General features: G+C 48.4%; 1 protein-coding gene across 4 annotated transcripts in view; it reads right to left on the reverse strand.

The window, feature by feature from the left end:
• Nucleotides 1-621: 621 nt before the first annotated feature.
• PTPRM (protein tyrosine phosphatase receptor type M) overlaps nt 622-18039 on the reverse strand; it is a 747478-nt gene continuing 730060 nt past the window's right edge. For all 4 annotated transcript variants that reach the window (XM_059894848.1, XM_059894849.1, XM_059894847.1 and 1 more), the window contains 3 exons: nt 16313-16476; nt 9736-9871; nt 622-1360 (listed from right to left, as the gene is read on the reverse strand). In XM_059894848.1, the coding sequence (XP_059750831.1) occupies nt 1307-1360; nt 9736-9871; nt 16313-16476 (354 nt within the window). In that variant the 3' untranslated portion in view covers nt 622-1306. The remainder of the gene's footprint in view (nt 1361-9735; nt 9872-16312; nt 16477-18039) is intronic.

Raw genomic sequence — 18039 nt, forward strand, 5'->3', positions numbered from 1 at the left:
CGTCCCCACCATCTACTGGCCATCACTTCACACAGCCTGGCGCTCAGTTTAAACTCAGTGTTTGTCCTCGGCCCTGCTTCCTCCTTCTTCAGAGGCCAGGAAAGCCCTCGGGCTGCGGTCTTTCCCTCCTGCAGGAAACGTCTTGTCCAGCTTGGTGTCCTGCTCAAATGCACCCTGATCGTGGGACCCTCTAAAGAGCGTTCTCTCAGCAAGTTTCAGGTTTGAATGGGGCTTGGAGAGGACAGACATGACCCCCAGGCCACTGGTGTCTGGCCCAGAGCTCGCTGTAATGGCCTGCCCGCCGGTCAGAGTTCACTGGCTCTGGCTTCTGGGGCTTGTGCACCAGGAGAGGCTCCCAGGATGGGCCTCGATTTCTCACTGACAAAAGTTCTCTCTCCAGAGTCCCAACTCTACCTGCTCCAGGCCAGCAGACCCGGGCACGATCTCTCTGCCAAAGGCCCAGAGTGACCGGAGCTGCCCCCGCCGGGGTGCCAGGACACTAGGCAGACACCACACTGGTCACGGGTCTTTATTTATTGAGTTGAGAATTCACACAAGGTAGCATCATACAGTAGTAAGTCATTTCCAGGGCTGGATAAAAATGATTGTCACTCACCGTGCTTCACGAAAATTTCTTTTAATGAATAAATAATTTGATGAAATCAAAAATATTTACAATATAAACACATGGAAAAGCTTCAGGTCTGTGAATCTGATCATCGATCTCCGCCTTTCTGAACTGAACGCCTCCCAAGCTTTTCCCCTGGAAACAATACAAATCTGATAGAAACAACAGCTCATACATCTCTTTGTTCGTTATGTGTTTATCTGTTAGTCTTGGAAAGCTACATATATTATGCGACATGTTAAAATACAAATTTTAACTAAAATAATATATTATCATAATGCCAGGTAGCATTCTCCACAGAACGAAAATGTACACTCAGTTGTAACAATAACAAAGGTTCACGGGCCACAAAATAATACCCCAAAGGTACAAATTCCTTCATAAGAATATAATTGTGCTCTTCAATTTGCCAGCTGTCCGCGCTGCTCTACGGAGCTGGTGCCTAGGAGGACAGGGCTGGACCACTGGATGCTGTGGGTAGTTTTCCGTCAGGCAGTGGCACTACTGGGAATCGGGCAGGGCAAGCAGTTTTATAAACACTTTCCTGGGCTCTTAAAAAGAGCCAATTAGGCAAAGCAAAATAAGCATATCGAGAAGTCTTCATCTCATCGGCACAAACACCATGGCACGTCCTGGCTTTGCAGGATGAAAGGTTTGTGTGCAGGGCTGTGTACGCCGTCAGCCAGCATTCAAGTATTCTAGGGCTACCTCATAGCAGAACTTGTACTGATCCTGGAACACAGAAGGGACAAAACGTCAGCGTGGCCATAGCGGGATGCAGTTCCTCTGAAAGCAAGGATGCCAGATTAGGGTTTTAATTGGAAGCAATCAAACTGAGAAGGATGTGAATCAGAAACGAACTGGGAAGTCATGGTCCTGAACCACACACATATTCGCCGTTTGTAGATGTTTCCCACAAGGCCGATGAAAGAGGTATTTTGATATCTATGCTCGTTAGAATTCCTGGAAAGTTCTAGACAACTGCAACACATATCTCTGTTTGTCCACACGTGTGTGTTCACCTGTTACATCAACATCCTGAGTACAAATTATTGGAAAGCCAAGAGGTGGAAAGAAAGATAATGAGGGCTGGGGACATGCCTTCATGATTTGCTCAGTAAATAAACGCGGCTTCCCTCCGGCCCAGCTTTACCTCTGACTGTCAGTCAGCAGGATTTCCTCCGTTTTATGAGAGTTTATTAAGCACCTCTTAAGTACCAAGTGCCTTGACCTGGTCCCTGGCTCTGAGAAGTCCACGTCCAACGAGGAGGATGAGACGGGGACCCAATGGCACTCACGAGGCAGAGCTGAGCAGGGCCCACGAATGCTCCCCAACGTGGGTGCAGTGGAGGAGGGAGCTGAGCTTCTTAAGGAAGATGTGCAGGGGGTGGCAGGTAACAGGGGAGCTTGAGGATGAGCACGTGAGTGGGGGGGCGGTGGTTATGTGTCCTGGTTTGCCCGGGATAGTCCCAATTGATGCCTGTTGTCCTGGCGTCATTGTTACTTGTAGGCCCTTTCACTCTCAGAAGTGTCCCAGTTTGAATGATAAAGTACGTGGTCCTCCTAGCAAGCATCCCAGGTGGAGGCGACAGGATAAGGAAAGGCACAGAGTGGGGACGTCTGATGCCCTCTGGGAGCCACACACCAGTTCTTAATCGGGCAGCGAGCTCATTTCTCTTGAGCACAGAATTCTCAGATCCTGGACCACGGCCTGAGCAAGCCCCGTGTGAGGTCCTGGCCCAGGTGGGGTTTCAGGTGGGAGGGGAGGGCCTTCGGCACCTGGGTTTATGCCGTGAGCTGACGGATGCTCACCTGGGCGTGGCCTCTGAACCGAGCACAGGGACACGGGGGTTGAGGACGCCTCCATCTGCCCCCTGGCCGCAGCGCAGTCACTCAGCAACCGGCAGGCCCTGCTCCCCCTCAGTCGGAGGGAGGCTTTCACCAGCCGTGTGGTCAGGACCACTGTCTCACATCCAGTAGGATGGCCACGACCAAGGAAATGCACCTCTTACTTTGGGGTTTGCCAGATTAATTAAAAAAAGAAATTTCCTTTTTTTTTTGATATGGGCCTAATTAGTCATCACAATTTTCTTTCTTCACCTACGTTTTTTTCTCTAAATGCCCCTCTAAACCAACCTATGTATTTGAAGACAAGGGCCATGGTCTCTCCCTCCATGGATAATACACCATCCTTAGCAAAGAGCCTGGCACACAGCTGGGGGTCAAACATTGGTTGTGTATGTAAATGGTGACAAAAAAAATGGGTTTAGCAGCTTTTGATTCAACTCATTTAACATTTAAGGCTAGAGACTGGGGAATTCAAGATATAGCCTCAGCCCTCAGGAACCTACAATCTAGAGGTGAAGACAAAGTAAACAGATCATTCAACACACCGAAGGCGCCATGAGATTGAACATCAATGGCAGTAGCACCTGCCAGCCTAAAATACAAAAGACAGACAAAATGAAGTGCTGGTGAGGTTGTGGAGAAACTGGAACCCTCCTACACTGCTGGTAGGACTGTAACATGGTGTAGCCTCATTGGACGACCATCTGGTGGTCCCTCCGAAGGGTCACCCTACGACCCAGCGATTCCACTCCTAGGAGCACACCTAAGGGCACTAAAAATATGTGACACTAAAACTTTCTGATTCACATTCCAGGATTTATTATTTCAGGGTTTGATACTTTCATTTTCAGAATATCTAAAAGAAATCATTTCAATTTCAAAATTCTTATGCTGTAAGCTCACTGGGCTGACACTGGCTATGGAGTGCTCCAATCACTTCTCTGTTTTTGTGAATCACACAGACAATTCTTTTTTTTTTCATGGAAAACTAAGAGATCAATCCCTTCTTGCAGAAACACGATCAATCCCTTCTTACAATTAGTTTCAGCGCCGACTATGAACCATCCTCTTAACACAGAAAAATGCACTTAGAGGGCCATGTGGCTGCCGGTCTCAGGTCACAACGCAGGCGAGGAAACCAGAAAACCAGGGATGAATCCCTCGGGTTCATCCTGAGGGATGGCTGTGGTAGGGGCGTCACTGAAAGTGCCCGGTCATAGCCATGACTATGGTTTTCAAAATGAATTCTTTCTCTCATCTTATCCCTCCTAAGCAAGCTGCCAGCCCCCGTAGACTCTGTGATGACTGGTTTCTGAACCAGAAAAATAAGGGGAACGAGCAGAAGGGCCATGAATTGCTGCATCTCCTCCCCCTCGAGAAATGCCTGAAATCTTCCCACACTGCAAACTGATTACACTTGATCACCAGGTATAGGCCCGTCTTTGGCGGTTTCCCCTCTCAGCTTCCTTGTTTTTGAACAGTATAATTAAGCCCCACGAGCTAACTCTGTGCTTCAGGGAAGAAAGAACTTTTATGCCTTGGTCCCAGAATCTCCCGATTTGGGTGACATTAGCTGTCACCCGACATCTTTGTGCTGACGTGAATATCTTTGTGCTGGGCCGTAACCAGGGCAACAAGCTACTCCTCTCAAAGACCCCTGACCTCACCTTCACTCCAGACCCAACTCTTGTTTCCACAAAAGGGGAGAAAGTGAAGTTTGAAAGGGCACCCAAAGTGAGGTCACGCTTTAAAGGTCCCCGCTCTCGGGGGGGCGGCACGAGGCCACGGTGTCAGCGGGCGGCTGCAGGGGGCTCCCCTGAAGGGCTGGACGGTGCCTTTGTCAGCACGGCCGCCTGTGGCTGCAGAATGGGGCCCTACGGTCAGTCTGTCACTTCAAACACCCCACGTCGCCTAAGAAGATTCAAAGAGAAGAGTCTGCACGGCTCACCTGGGGCAAAGCTTCCCTCCCGCGCGCACCTGCTTTTTGAAACTAGCACCAGCTTCAGTTTCGGCTGGATCCTTGCTGACAAATCCTTCAGTCTGGAAAAAATCCTTCTGACTGACGCACCTGCCAGGAGGGGAAGTGGTCCCCTTGTGCCAATAATCCTGGGTGGGACCGTTTGGTTCCACGTTCCCAGCGGGTCACACTGGGTGACCAACCATTGTGCCCAGGAGACCCCTGGGAGGCAGCTGCCCGTCTCTGACGATGGATGGGTGGGTCATCACCCTCGTTATAGCTCTGAAAGAGTCTGAAGCACTTCCTCCCTCAGAGCCCATGAACAGTCCGTGCAGCTGGTTCCCTATTCAGACCCGTCAACCTGTAGCCGCCACCTTCTGGGTCCCAGGGAGCAACTCAGGGTGACGCGGGTCCAGGTACAGAGAAGAAAAGTCTGCTCGCCCAGCAAATGTTTACTGGGCCCTCTTGGAGCCAGAAGCTCAGCTGGGGCTGGGGGGCGGGGGGGGCTCCGCCTCCGGGGGATCAGAGTCTGGGGGGGGGGGGCGGGGGCACAAGGCATTCACACAGACTCCTCAGGAGCAGGGAGTGCGACCGCAGGTCAGTGGGCTCAGGGCTGCGAGCCTGGGGGGATGAGTGGCGGGGCCCGGCCCCAGGGGACGTGGATGCCACCAGTGTCCCAGAGACGGGCCACATGGCCGGTGGGGGCACAGCTCAGGGACGCGAGTGAGCCTCTCTGACGCTCCCCCAAGGCCTACATCCTCTGCTGCAACACACACACCCACACACACCTACACACACATGCACACCCGCCCACAGGTGCACGCCTACACACACACACCCACATACACCTACATACGCAGCCACACCTACACGCAGCCAGACACCCCCCCCCCCACACCTACACACAGCGGACACATGCACACCCGCCCACATGTGCACGCCTACACACGCACACACACACAAACCTATACACACAGTCCCACATACACACAGCCAGACACAGGCACACACACCCACACATGCACACCACACACACCCCTACACGCACAGCCACACCTACACACAGCCAGACACATGCACACCCGCCCACACACGCACACACCCACACACACCTATACACCACACCTACGCCCACATGCCCCGCCTTTCACACAGCCCGTCAGTTTCCCGTGAGTTCTCAGGCAGAGGCTTAGGGGGCAGTTTACACACGTGAGTGGGAGAGTCAGTGTGCTGTCCACACTGGGGAGGCTGTAGGGCGGGGGTGAGGCCCCCTGTAGGAGTGCCGGGCCGGCATGTTACTTCAGTGCAGGCAAGAGGGAAGGGGGCCCGGTCTGGGTGGTCACCTCTCCGTCATGGGAGATCCCGGCAGAGGTCTGAGTGGGAGCAGGAGGGATGGAGAGGAAGCTGCTTGAACTCGCCCTGCAGCCCACATGGCAGGACAGGGACAGCCTCTGTATCCTCCTGAGCCGTGTTTCTTGCCCTGTAGCACATCACGCGGGCTCCGACCGCCCTAATCTTCTGGGCTGCGGCCTGGCATCTGTGTTTGCGAAGTGCCCCAGGTGATCTCATGTGCAGACGGGCCAAGGGCCTTTCTAGACTAGCTACTAAGTTCCTTAACCTCGGCTGCACATTAGGATCACTTGGGGCGCTGGTACCACTGCTGCTGAAAAGCCAGGCCCACGTCAACTGGATCAGTCTCTGGGGGTGGGCCCAGGGCTCAGAACTTTTTAAAGCTCCCATTAAAGAACAGTCAATTTCATAGAGACAGAGACTAGAATTGTGGTTGCTGGGGGAGGGACAAGTGGGGTGATGTTGGTGAGGGAACAGATTTTCAGTTATAAGAGCAGTAAGTTCTGCGGCTCTAATGTGTAGCACGGTGACTAGAGTTAATGATGTGGAATTGTACCCTTGAAAGTTGCTGACCGTCGATCGTAAGGGTTCTGAGCACACACACAATCAGCTGTGTTAACTCTGTGAGGCCACAGATGTGCTGATTATCGTGATCTTGGTAACCACTCTATAACGCGTACGTATGTCACATCAGCATGTTGGCCAAAGCTCCCGCCACCTCCCAGGGGATAATATGTTTCTCTAGGCAAGATCTGTCCCCTAAAGGCTGTTTCTCTGTTAAAAAGGAGCCCTGGGAACTTCAAAAGCCAAATGTGGAAGCAAAGATGGGAGAGGACTGTCAATTGAAGCAGCAGGTTTTCCAGCAACTGTACTAGATTCAAAGGGGCTCAGAGCGGGCGACCCCGTCCGCCTCTGACCAGGCCAATAGCGCCAACCTCAGGCTGTACCGTCGCGGCCTGCTCCACACCCCTGCCCCACCCCGCTGGAACCCAGGCCTTTGATGGGGGCTGGAGCCTGGCTGAAGAGGTGGATAACTGAGAAGCTGGCCTGAAAGAGGCGTCAGGAAACAAATCCAGCGGCCCCTGCTGCATCAAAACATCTAGTCTTGTGTTAAAATGATTTTGCTTCCTGGCAGTCCACTGGCTTTCCCCTGGAGCCTCCACACCTAAACATTTGAAGAAATAAATCCATAGGCCCTTCTGGCTCTCCCTGGAGAGTGCCATGCTTCAAAACGCATAGGGAAGTTTCTAACTCAGAAGCAATTTGGAAAAATAATGAGCTGCAAGGGGAGACGAAGACAGGCACACCGACCGCCTTGGAACATTCATCCGGCCCCGGCAGGGAGGGCGTGGCAGCAAAGTTTGGTGTCTGAATGGAAGGGGCCCCCAATGAGCAGACCCAGGGGCACCTGGCGGGGCTCCCCACGCCCACCCGCCTACCTCCTGGGGTGCACTCCAGGGCATTCTGGCTCCCGCTTCATTCTGCGCAGAGGCAGCTAGGAGGTACCTTTGCAGCTGCTGGTATAACATTTTGTGCTTAGGAGAAATGCAGGTCTTGGATGGCCTTTTATGCCCAATAAAATTATACCAGATTTTATCTCCTTGACTTGAATTAATTAATTCTCTCAGCCAACACACACATGTATGAGTACCAAACTAAACAGAAATTGTACTTACAGGCAAAAACAAACAAGCCAAGGATAAGAGCCCTGATTCAACTCAAGAAGCTTCAAACCCACTGAAAAGAGCATCGTGACATTTTTTCTCTGGTCACCAGATATTATCCATTATCCCGCCAGCAGGCACTGTGACAAGTTTATCAGACATTTTTCTCAGGAAATTGTAGGACTCTCCTACATTTCTCAGCCACTGAGTTGACCCTCAAACTGGTGCTGACCCTCGGAGTTTTGGGCATCCAAGGATCCTATTTCTCCATCAGAATCACACATAACTACGGAAACGCCCTGGCTATTATAGGAAAGTGGACTGGGATCAGAAGCTTCCTTCATGTAAAATCACCCTTGTCCTGTAGTCTGCACCGCGGATTTGGGAAAAGCCACGCTGTTCCTGCCCATAAAAATTGGTGAGTGATGGAAGCTGTAGCCAGAGCCACTGGGGGAAAGGCCTGGAAGGGTCTGTTTCTAATGATCTGCTTAGTTCAGGCTGCAGTGAGAGGGAACTAACATTTTTTAAAAAAATCAGGGTCAGCTTTTTTCAAGTACCAACTGAAGTTTGGAAGCAACACACCCGTCCCTGAATCAGGGCGTTAAATACCGAATGACATCACAATCAGAATATTTTCATTATGCATTTGTTTCCATCCTCTGTCAATCTGCTTATCTGTTCTAAACTCAGGCCACCTCTAACTGCCCGACTGGCCTATTCTCAGTTGCCCTAAGCCCAGAAGATGGAGAATTCCATGGTGGGGGAACTCTTTAAAATTCGGGATTGGGGGGGCGGTCCCGGAGAGTGAGAGAGTTCTCTGACTAGTGAAGTCCGGGCATGGAATGTGAGGGTCAGCCTCCCAGGCCATCCGCGTGACATCTGGGCCGTGGGAAAGGCACTTTCGAGCACCTGTGTATACATGCTGCGCCCCGGCGGCCCCCTCGCCCCCACCCAGCGCTTGTTTTCAGGGCCCAGGCCACACCGTGCCCCATAGACCCCTCCACTCTCAGGGACCAGGTCTTTCTTGCCTGGGCAGCTTCCAAAACACTCTCACACATATCGTCACGTGGGACGATCTCAACAAACCAACACTATCCCTAGTTTACACGACTCAGGCTCAGGGAACTGGAGCGACGTGCCCAAGGCGACTTCAATAGACAAGGTACTTTGTCTGAGGTCACTTTGCTCCAATGAGCAGAGCTGAGACTAGAGGGTGGGTTTGCAGGGGCGTCCCCAGGGCAGGGCAGGGAGCTGCCATGTGGGGGGCAAGATCCTTTTTTTACAGAAACCAACATGGTCATTGCTGATGGTTTGAGGGTCTGCACCTGGCCAAACAGGTGCCCGTTTACCACATTCCCTGGGCAGCACGGTGCTCCTGGGAGCCGGAGCAGCTCGTTGGGCGCAAGGCACGTCAGTGGGGGAAGCAGACGGCCCTGGAGGGTGGCTTTTGCCCAGCAGGGCTCGGATGTGGCCGTCACAGGCAGGGGCCGTGGCTGCCTCTTCAGCCTCAGCTTGAATCTCAACTCCCTCTTTAGTCCCTTTATTACATTTGCAACTTTAACCCCTGCTGCAGTGCTGTGCACCCAGGACGCAGGCTTTCCAAGCTCGTCAGTGACCCCGTCGCCCCCGCCCATCCTCCCCACCTTGGGATCAGGCTTACTGTTTCCTTCCGATCCTTCCTCCCCTGACAGAGAAGTATAAAGACCTCATTGAAAAGCTTCCTCCTTTAAGCTCTTCTCCTATTCTTGAGTCTCAGTGGTTGGCATCTCAACAGCTCCGCACAAAACAGAGATTTCACGAAATACTCTAAGAAAATAATTCCACACCATCCTTTGTTTCTCCACCTCTTTCATCCTTTTCTCAGATATGGCCACCGTAATTAAATGCAATCGTCTGGATGTCAAACTCCAATTCCCAGCTTTGATAAATATTAGGTGATTAAGCTATTTATAAAATATGTAATTTGAAAATCTGGCATTTCATGTGCTATGATTATTTCTTCTCTGTGAAGATGAAGTGCTTAGCCACGTGGAAGGCGCTGCCGAGAGCGGCAATTAATCAGGATGTTCGCTTGTGAGTTTCAACTATTTCCATGTGTCAAATGTGCTGAGCTGAGTCTCCTTGCGAAAAGGCAGAGGAAGGGAGAACGAGGGAGAAAAACCCGCACGAGTGAGGCGACTGCACTGTGAACACGAGTCTCTCCCTCCCAGGGGTCAGCCCGAGCGAGGGGCCGGGTGTCTCACGCTAACCGGGAAAGGGCCCCCCGAGCGGGATGGACGGGGTCCTACCAGCAGGTCCACCATGTTGGGCTTGTTGTTCCTCAGCGTCTTCACGGCGTGGAAGACGTCCACCGTCCTCTGGTGCCGGAGCATCTCACAGACGATGCTGATGGCGCAGAAGGTCCCGCTGCGGCCTCCCCCATTCCTGTGGGAAGAGGAGGAGAGGCAGGTGGTGGGCCTGGGTCGCTCTCGCACCGCACGGCTCCCACCACCTGTGCGCCCCTGCTGCCTAAGCCCTCCTGGCTGGGACTCTCCACCTGGGCCCATCCCTCTACTGATGCACATGGGGCCCAGGGATCACCTGACTGGAGGTGATGGGAAACTGGCACATCCTGCTCTCCCAGCTTCGTCTCTGCCCTGATGATGTAACCTGATATGGCAATTTATCAGTTTTTATGGAAAGGGACCACCCAGGAAGTTTTTCAAGAAACAAACCACTCGTGTAGCACGTGCAGGAAAACTGTGATGGGTGTGGGTTATGCTCAAAGATGGATTTGGCCCTAAACAATCCATTAGCATGTCATGATTTATCTCTAAAACATAAGGGCTCCTTTTATTTATTTTTATTTTTTAAAAATAAATTTATTTATTTAATTTTATTTTTGGCTGCTTTGGGTCTTCGTTGCTGTGCACAGGCTTCCTCTAGCTGTGGTGAGCGGGGGCTACTCTTCGTTGTGGTGCATGGGCTTCTCATTGCGGTGGCTTCTCTTGTTGCGGAGCACGGGCTCCAGCTGCACAGGCTTCAGTAGTTGTGGCTCGTGGGCTCTAAAGTGCAGCCTCAGTAGTTGTGGCGCACGGGCCTAGTTGCTCCGCGGCACGTGGGGTCTTCCCGGACCAGGGCTCGAACCCGTGTCCTCTGCACTGGCAGGTGGATTCTTAACCACTGCACCACCAGGGAAGCCCAGGGCTCTTTTTAAATAAACTTTTTATTCTGGATTAATTTTAGATGTACAGAATCACTGCAAAAATAGCACAGAGAGTTCCTTGCCTCCCCACCTTCCCCTGATGTGAAGATGTCACATAACCATAGCAGATGGTCAAAACCAGGAAGTTAACGCTGGTATAACACTATTAACTAAACTACAGACCTTAGTCAAGTGTCACCACTTTTTCTGGTCCAGGATCCAGTCCAGGACCCACCTTGCATTTAGGTATCACACCTCCTTAGTCTCTTCCACGTGATCAGTCCTTCGTCTTCCCTTGTCTTTCTTGACCTTGACACTTTCAAAGAGGACTGGTCAGTTATTTTGTAGAGTACAGAGCATGGAGTGAGATGTAGAAAACACCCATGGTCCCCTTCCACGATTTGAGAAGTCATCACAAAATACAAACTGTAGAAAGTCCTTCATTTGAGTTCGTCTGATGCCTTCTCATCACTGGAAATGAGGTTATGCGTTTTGGCAAGAAAGCCACAGAAGGGCTGTTACCTCCTTTGAAGGTTCATGGTGCTGAACTGTCTTATTGCTCATGATGTCGACCTTGGTCACTTTTTTTTTTTTTTTTTGCCTTTTCTACTATATTCTTTTTTAAAAATTTATTTTATTGAAGTATAGTTGATTTGCAGTGTTGTATTCTACTATATTCTTTTTCAAATATCTTTATTGGAATATAATTGCTTTACAATGGTGTGTTAGTTTCTGCTTTATAACAAAGTGAAACAGCTATACATATACATATATCCCCATGTCCCCTCCCTCTTGAGCCTCCCTCCCACCCTGCCTATCCCACCCCTGGTTGCTTATTAAGACGGTGGGTGTCTGGCAGATTTTTTCACTGTGTAGTTATGTATAATGATCATCATAACTTCTCTTTGTAGTTAGTAAGTATCTTGGGAAAGATACTTTGGGATTATGCAAATATCTTGTTTCTCCTCAAAGTTTCACCTGCTGATTTTAGCGTCCATTGGTAGATCCCATCTGCAACAAGTCACAGTGATACCTGCCTGACTGGCTTTCACTTCCCTCTCTCCTTCTACATTCTACTCTGAAGACAGAGTTGTCTCTCAGCCACCATTTGAAAATTTATTTGCTTATTTATTTCTACTTTATTATTTATTTAAGTCACTTTAGACTTGTACATGTTAATTTCACTTCCATGAGCTAAAAGAGTATCCATATTTATTTTGTTGCTGAAATTGTTCCGGTTTTGGCCATTAGGAGCTCCATCAGGCTGGTTCCTCCATCTCTTTTCAAGCACTTCCTTCCTTTCTAGAACCACAAGATGTTCTACGCTCATCCTGTATCTTCTTCCCTGCACCAGCTCTGGAATCAACCCCTTTTCCAAGTAGGTAAAGGATCCTTTTTTTAATAAACACAATACCATTATTATTACACCTAAAATAAACACTACAGTTTAATAGAATCAAATTTCTAGACACTGTCCAAATTTCCAAGATTGTTTCAGACATTTTCTTACAGTTAACTTTTTCAAATCCTCATCCAAGCAAAGTCCACACATTGCATTTGGTTGACATGTCTTGCAAGTTTATTTTAATCTATAGGTTCCTCTTTGCTCCCTTCTTTTTTTCTCTTGGCAATTTATTTGTTGAGGAAATGGGGTCATTTTCCCCTGCAGGGAAAATGACAACCCACGTTCTGGGTTGTTCTCATTCACTGCATCTCTGAGAAGCACTTAACACACCAATTTCTAATCCTATACTTCCTGTTAATTGGGAGTTAGCTCCAGAGCGTCATAAGAATTCAGGATTTTTTTTTTTGGACAAGGATACTTTATAAATGAACTTTCATTTGGAAGCAGGCACAAGATATCAACCTGTTCCGTGATTTTAAGATTGATCTCTGTGTTCCAATGCCAGCTTGATCATTCCATGATTAAATTCCTAATCAATTTTTTAGATAAAGTATAACATACCTATAATTAAGTCCACAAATGGTAAATATAGATCTCTGTTAACTTTTACAAATGCATATGCCATGTAACCACCATTCAGATCAAGGTACAGACCGCGATCAGCCCCCTGCACCCCCCTCCTCCCAATATTCCTTCCTCATCAACACCATCAATACCCCAAGATAATCTTTGTTCTCACGTCTAGCATCATAAGTTTCTTTTGTCTGTTTTTCAATTTTGAATACATGGAATCATACAGTATATACTCTTTTGAGTCTGGCTTATTTCACTTAATATTATCTGTGTGAGAATCACCCATATCGTATCAGTGGTTTGTTCTCTTACATTGCTGAGAACAACTCCATTGAATGGATATACTACTGTGTAATTATACTACTGTATAATTTCTTTATCTAGGAGCTGACAAATGTTTGGGATGTTTGCGGTTTTCCATATTATGAGTATACCTGCTATAAGCATGTTTCCTATTGCATATATGACTCATTTCTGTAGTCACAGACCTCAGAGGAGAAGAGCTCAGAGGATACATTTATGTTTAGCTTTAGTAGATGCTGTTAACCAGCTCCAAAATGGTTGTACGTATTTACTTCCTACCAGCAGTGTTTGGGAGTCCAGTTGCTCCACAGCTTGCCAACACTTAGAATCATTTATTCGTTTATCGTTTAAATTTTAGCCATTCTGGTGAGCATGCAGGGGCATCCGATTTTAATGTATTTTAGTGTGTATTTTCCTGAAAACTAATGATGTCTTTTCTATGCTTATTGGCTATTTGGCTATTCTTTTTTAAAAAACGAAGTTCTTATCAAGTGTTCTGCCCAAACAATTGGAGTGTCTATCCTTTTCCTATTGACTTGCAGTAGTTCTTAGGCATTCTGGCTATGAACCCTTTGTCAGATGTATGTAGCGCAAAACTCTTTGTCCTGTCTTGTGTTTTCTCTCTCACTGGGGTCTTTGGATGGACAGGAGTGCTTAGCTTTAATGAAATCCAATTTACCAATGTTTTCCTTTATGGATACTGTCCTGTGTAACACATCTCTGGTTACCCCATGGTCTTGAAGATTTTCTCTAGAAGCTTCATTGTTTTCCTTTTCACGTGTTGGTCTACAATCCACCTGGAGATGCTTTCTGTGTGTAGCATGAGAAGGGACACCACTGCCCTGCAGTAGGTGTGTGCTGTGGGACCTTGTTGTGAATCAGGAGACCCCGAGGTGTGGCTCCGTTCCTGGACTTTCTCTTCTGCTCCCTTAGTTTGTGTTCTCTCTTTGCACTGACACCTCACTGCTTTTCCCCCATCGGCTTTTCACCTAACGCTTTCAGCAGCTGTCGACGACCATTGTCTACTTCCATTACTTTCATCAAGGGTTGAAAGATGGTGATATCTTAATTCTCTCCATTCTGTCTGGTTTTACTAGCTGGAAGACATGTGTAAAGAAAAAGAATCCTGTTTGCTTAGTGCGAGCCATAATGCGGCTCAAGGAACCATCTAATTCACAGCCCTGGAGGGCGTCTCGGGCAGGGACGCTCGGCCCGATGCCAGTAGGTGGCGCTGCGCTTTGCTAAATACGAAGATCTCTCCTTAGAGACGGAAAGCAGGTTGCCTTTGGGGGTCAAAGCACCCTTTCCTGGCATGAACTGGAGAATACCAATTGAACCAAACTTTGTTCCCAGAACTAAAAAACCTTAGATTAAGATTTTTAAATCTCAACAACGATCAGCATCCTCAGCAGGCCTGGGTCTCATGCCCACTGTGATGCCGAGAGACGATGAGGCAGCTCCACAGGAACAGCAGGGACTTTTGGTGGGGATGGTGGTTCCAAAGAAAAGTCCAGGGGGATGGGGGCTGGGCCGGTCGGAGGGCAGAAGCAGCAGGTGCCCACCACGTCCACGGGAGTTAAAGAACGGCTCGCTGTCTTAGCTACCACGTGGGGTGGTAATGGAATGGTTTAGTTCCGGGGTCGCAGCTGTGCCTTGGGAGAGTGTGGCTATGAAGTGCAGTGATTCAAGGGGTCTTTGTGTCTTCCCCTCAGGCCTGTCCTGTGCCTCAGCTCCCCTCTTGGGACATAGCCCTTTGGGTTACAGCACTGACCCTTGTTAGGAAGCTACTAGGAAGCGTGGCATTCCTAGTCCAGACGCTGGTGGAGTCCAGACGCAGAAATCGGTAACTGCAAACTATTTTTAGTATCTCCAAAAAACCTAGCGGATCGAATACAAACTCTAACCAAAACGTCAGTTTTCCTTGCTGGGCTTGTATGAACTCACACAGGTGACCCTCTGATTGTATTCTGATCAGAAGTTATATCTGGGCGTAGAGAAATAAAAACGGGGATGTGAGCTGTTAACCGATCCTTTTGGACATTTTCTCGGTGGAGATGTTTTTAATGAACTGGGTCCCTGAGAAGGAAGGCAAGGTTTTGGGGGTGGGGCCTCTGATGGAGGGCAGGTGTGAGTCGGTTCATACGATTCTTTCCGAGGGCACAGCAGTTTCCTGCAGGACGAGACACTGCCACGTTCGGTGCCGGAAGGCAGGCAGATTCTGGGCTCCCAGGGAGGCTCCCAGACCCCGGGGTGGGGGTGGGGTTTGGGGTACGGGGGCTGCATTGAGGGAGATACAGCACCGAGTGGACGGTAACCCAGCCCTTCGCCTCGCCTGTCGATTTCACAAGGGTCGGTCTGCCCGGAGTAGAGCTTTATCTTCCTTTCAGTTTGGGAGAGATCTCCCTGTGCGCTTCTAATGACACTCCACCGAAAAGAGACTTCAGCTTACACTTTCAGTTTCCACAAATTCTCTACCCATCTCCCCTGACTGCAGGGCTTTCTAATCGCCGGCTCCATTAAGCCAGCTCCAGCTGGCTGATTAGCTGCTACCATCACCTACGAGAAAATGCAGGTGAAAGTGCTTTGAAAAGCACGGAGACTCGAGCCAGTGCCTCTCAACCTTGGGGGCACTCTGAAACAATCCAGGTCCTCGCACCCCCAGAGATTTTGATTTAGTTGGTTTTGCTGTGGCCTGGGCATAGTTTTTTTTTTTTTTTTTTAAAGCTCCCCAAATGTGCAGCCAAGGTCGGGAACCATTATTCTGTAGCCAAGTTCTCCTGTTTTAGCACCTGCTAAAACTGCCACCCGGGAGACCAGTTTGGAGACAGTGGCTGTAACCAAATCTTCCCAATATATATATATCCCCAGGCAAACAAAACGAGACCAAACAAAACTCTCTTAAAAACCACAAAGAAGAAGGAGACAGTTCCTTTGAAACCTCTGACATGAAATCCAATAGAATTACCAACTAGTGAGCTGGTAAACCAGCTTTGCCATATCAGGGAGGGTGCCCGGATTGTGGCCTTTGCTGACGTCCGTGATGTAAATACCTCCACCACCGATGATTTCAAGTTACCAACAGTTTAACAACCAGCTCAGAAAATTCCCCAAAGCTTAACAATGGGCTCTCAAGAGCTGGTAGGAGCTCACTGAACCCACCCAGGTATTGTTTTTTTTGGGGGGGGGGTTTGGCTCCCAACCACAAGGTCAGGGCTCATAATATAGCAGTGACACCCCATCCAAATGTAAAACGTGCATGATCTTGTTTTCTGCAAAGCAAACCAAACACTTAATGAGCGGACTGATGAGCTTCCACTCAGCCCTGCTTATTTCTTCTCCATCTATAGTGACATGAGAGGCAGTGAAGCAGGGTGTCAGCCCCGTGGGTCTGAGCACTTACAGGCAGTGCACAACCGTGCGGCCTTCCCCACCGTTGTACTCCTCCTGCCACTTGTCCACCTGGCGGATGAGCTTCAGGAAGGAGCGCTTGGACACGGGCGTGTCCCTGTACATGGGCCAGCCCAGGAACTGGAACTGCTGCACCATCCGGTACCCGTCCTGGGGCTGCAGAGAGTCAGGCAACAAGCGGGGAGTGGAGAGAAAGCAGGCATTATTCCCGGGGCTGAACTCCAGCGGGCTGATCCCACCTACTCATCCCAGTGGACACGAGGGAAGGAGGGGCCTGCCTGTAAATAACGAAGGAACCGTCTACCGGCCCAAAGAGTTACGAGTTTGAATCTGGAGCCATTATAAAAAACCATGGGATGCTAAAAACTCTCCCGAAAGTAGGCATACAGGGAAACTACCTCAACATAATAAAGGCCATATATGACAAACCCACAGCCAACATCATTCTCAGTGGTGAAAAACTGAAACCATTTCCTCTAAGATCACGAACAAGACAAGGTTGCCCACTCTCACCACTATTATTCAACATAATTTTGGAAGTTTTAGCCACAGCAGTCAGAGAAGAAAAAAGTAATAAAAAGAATCCAAATCGGAAAAGAAGTAAAGCTGTCACTGTTTGCAGATGACAGGATACTATACATAGAGAATCCTAAAGATACTACCAGAAAACTATTACAGCTAATCAATGAATTTGGTAGAGTAGCAGGATACAAATTTAATGCACAGAAATCTCTTGCATTCCTATACACTAAAAACAAAAAATCTGAAAGAGAAATTAAGGAAACACTCCCATTTACCACTGCAACAAAAAGAATAAAATACCTAGGAATAAACCTACCTAAGGAGACAAAAGACCTGTATGCAGAAAACTATAAGACACTGATGAAAGAAATTAAAGAAGATATAAATAGATGGAGAGATATACCATGTTCTTGGATTGAAAGAATCAACGTTGTGAAAATGACTATACTACCCAAAGCAATCTACAGATTCAGTGCAATCCCTATCAAACTACCAATGGCATTTTTTCACAGAACTAGAACAAAAAATTTCACAATTTGTATGGAAACACAAAAGACCCTGAATAGCCAAAGCAATCTTGAGAAAGAAAAATGGAGCTGGAGGAATCAGGCTCCCAGACTTCAGACTATACTACAAAGCTACAGTAATCCAGATAGTATGGTACTGGCACAAAAACAGAAATATAGATCAATGGAACAGGATAGAAAGCCCAGAAATAAACCCATGCACATATGGTCACCTTATCTTTGATAAAGGAAGCAAGAGTATACAATGGAGAAAAGATAGCCTCTTCAATAAGTGGTGCTGGGAAAACTGGACAGCTACATGTAGAAGAATGAAATTAGAACACTTCCTAACACCATACACAAAAATAAACTCAAAATGGATTAAAGACCTAAATGTAAGGCCAGACACTATAAAACTCTTAGAGGAAAACATAGGCAGAACACTCTATGACATAAATCACAGCAAGATCCTTTTTGACCCACCTCCTAGAGAAATGGAAAGAAAAACAAAAATAAACAAATGGGACCTAATGAAACTTAAAATCTTTTGCACAGCAAAGGAAACCATAAAAAAGACAAAAAGACAACCCTCAGAATGGGAGAAAATATTTGCAAATGAAGAAACTGACCAAGGATTAATCTCCAAAATTTACAAGCAGCTCATGCAGCTCAATATCAAAAAACAAACCAC

Source organism: Balaenoptera ricei, chromosome 14 (assembly GCF_028023285.1).
Source record: "Balaenoptera ricei isolate mBalRic1 chromosome 14, mBalRic1.hap2, whole genome shotgun sequence".
Lineage (NCBI taxonomy): Eukaryota > Metazoa > Chordata > Mammalia > Artiodactyla > Balaenopteridae > Balaenoptera > Balaenoptera ricei.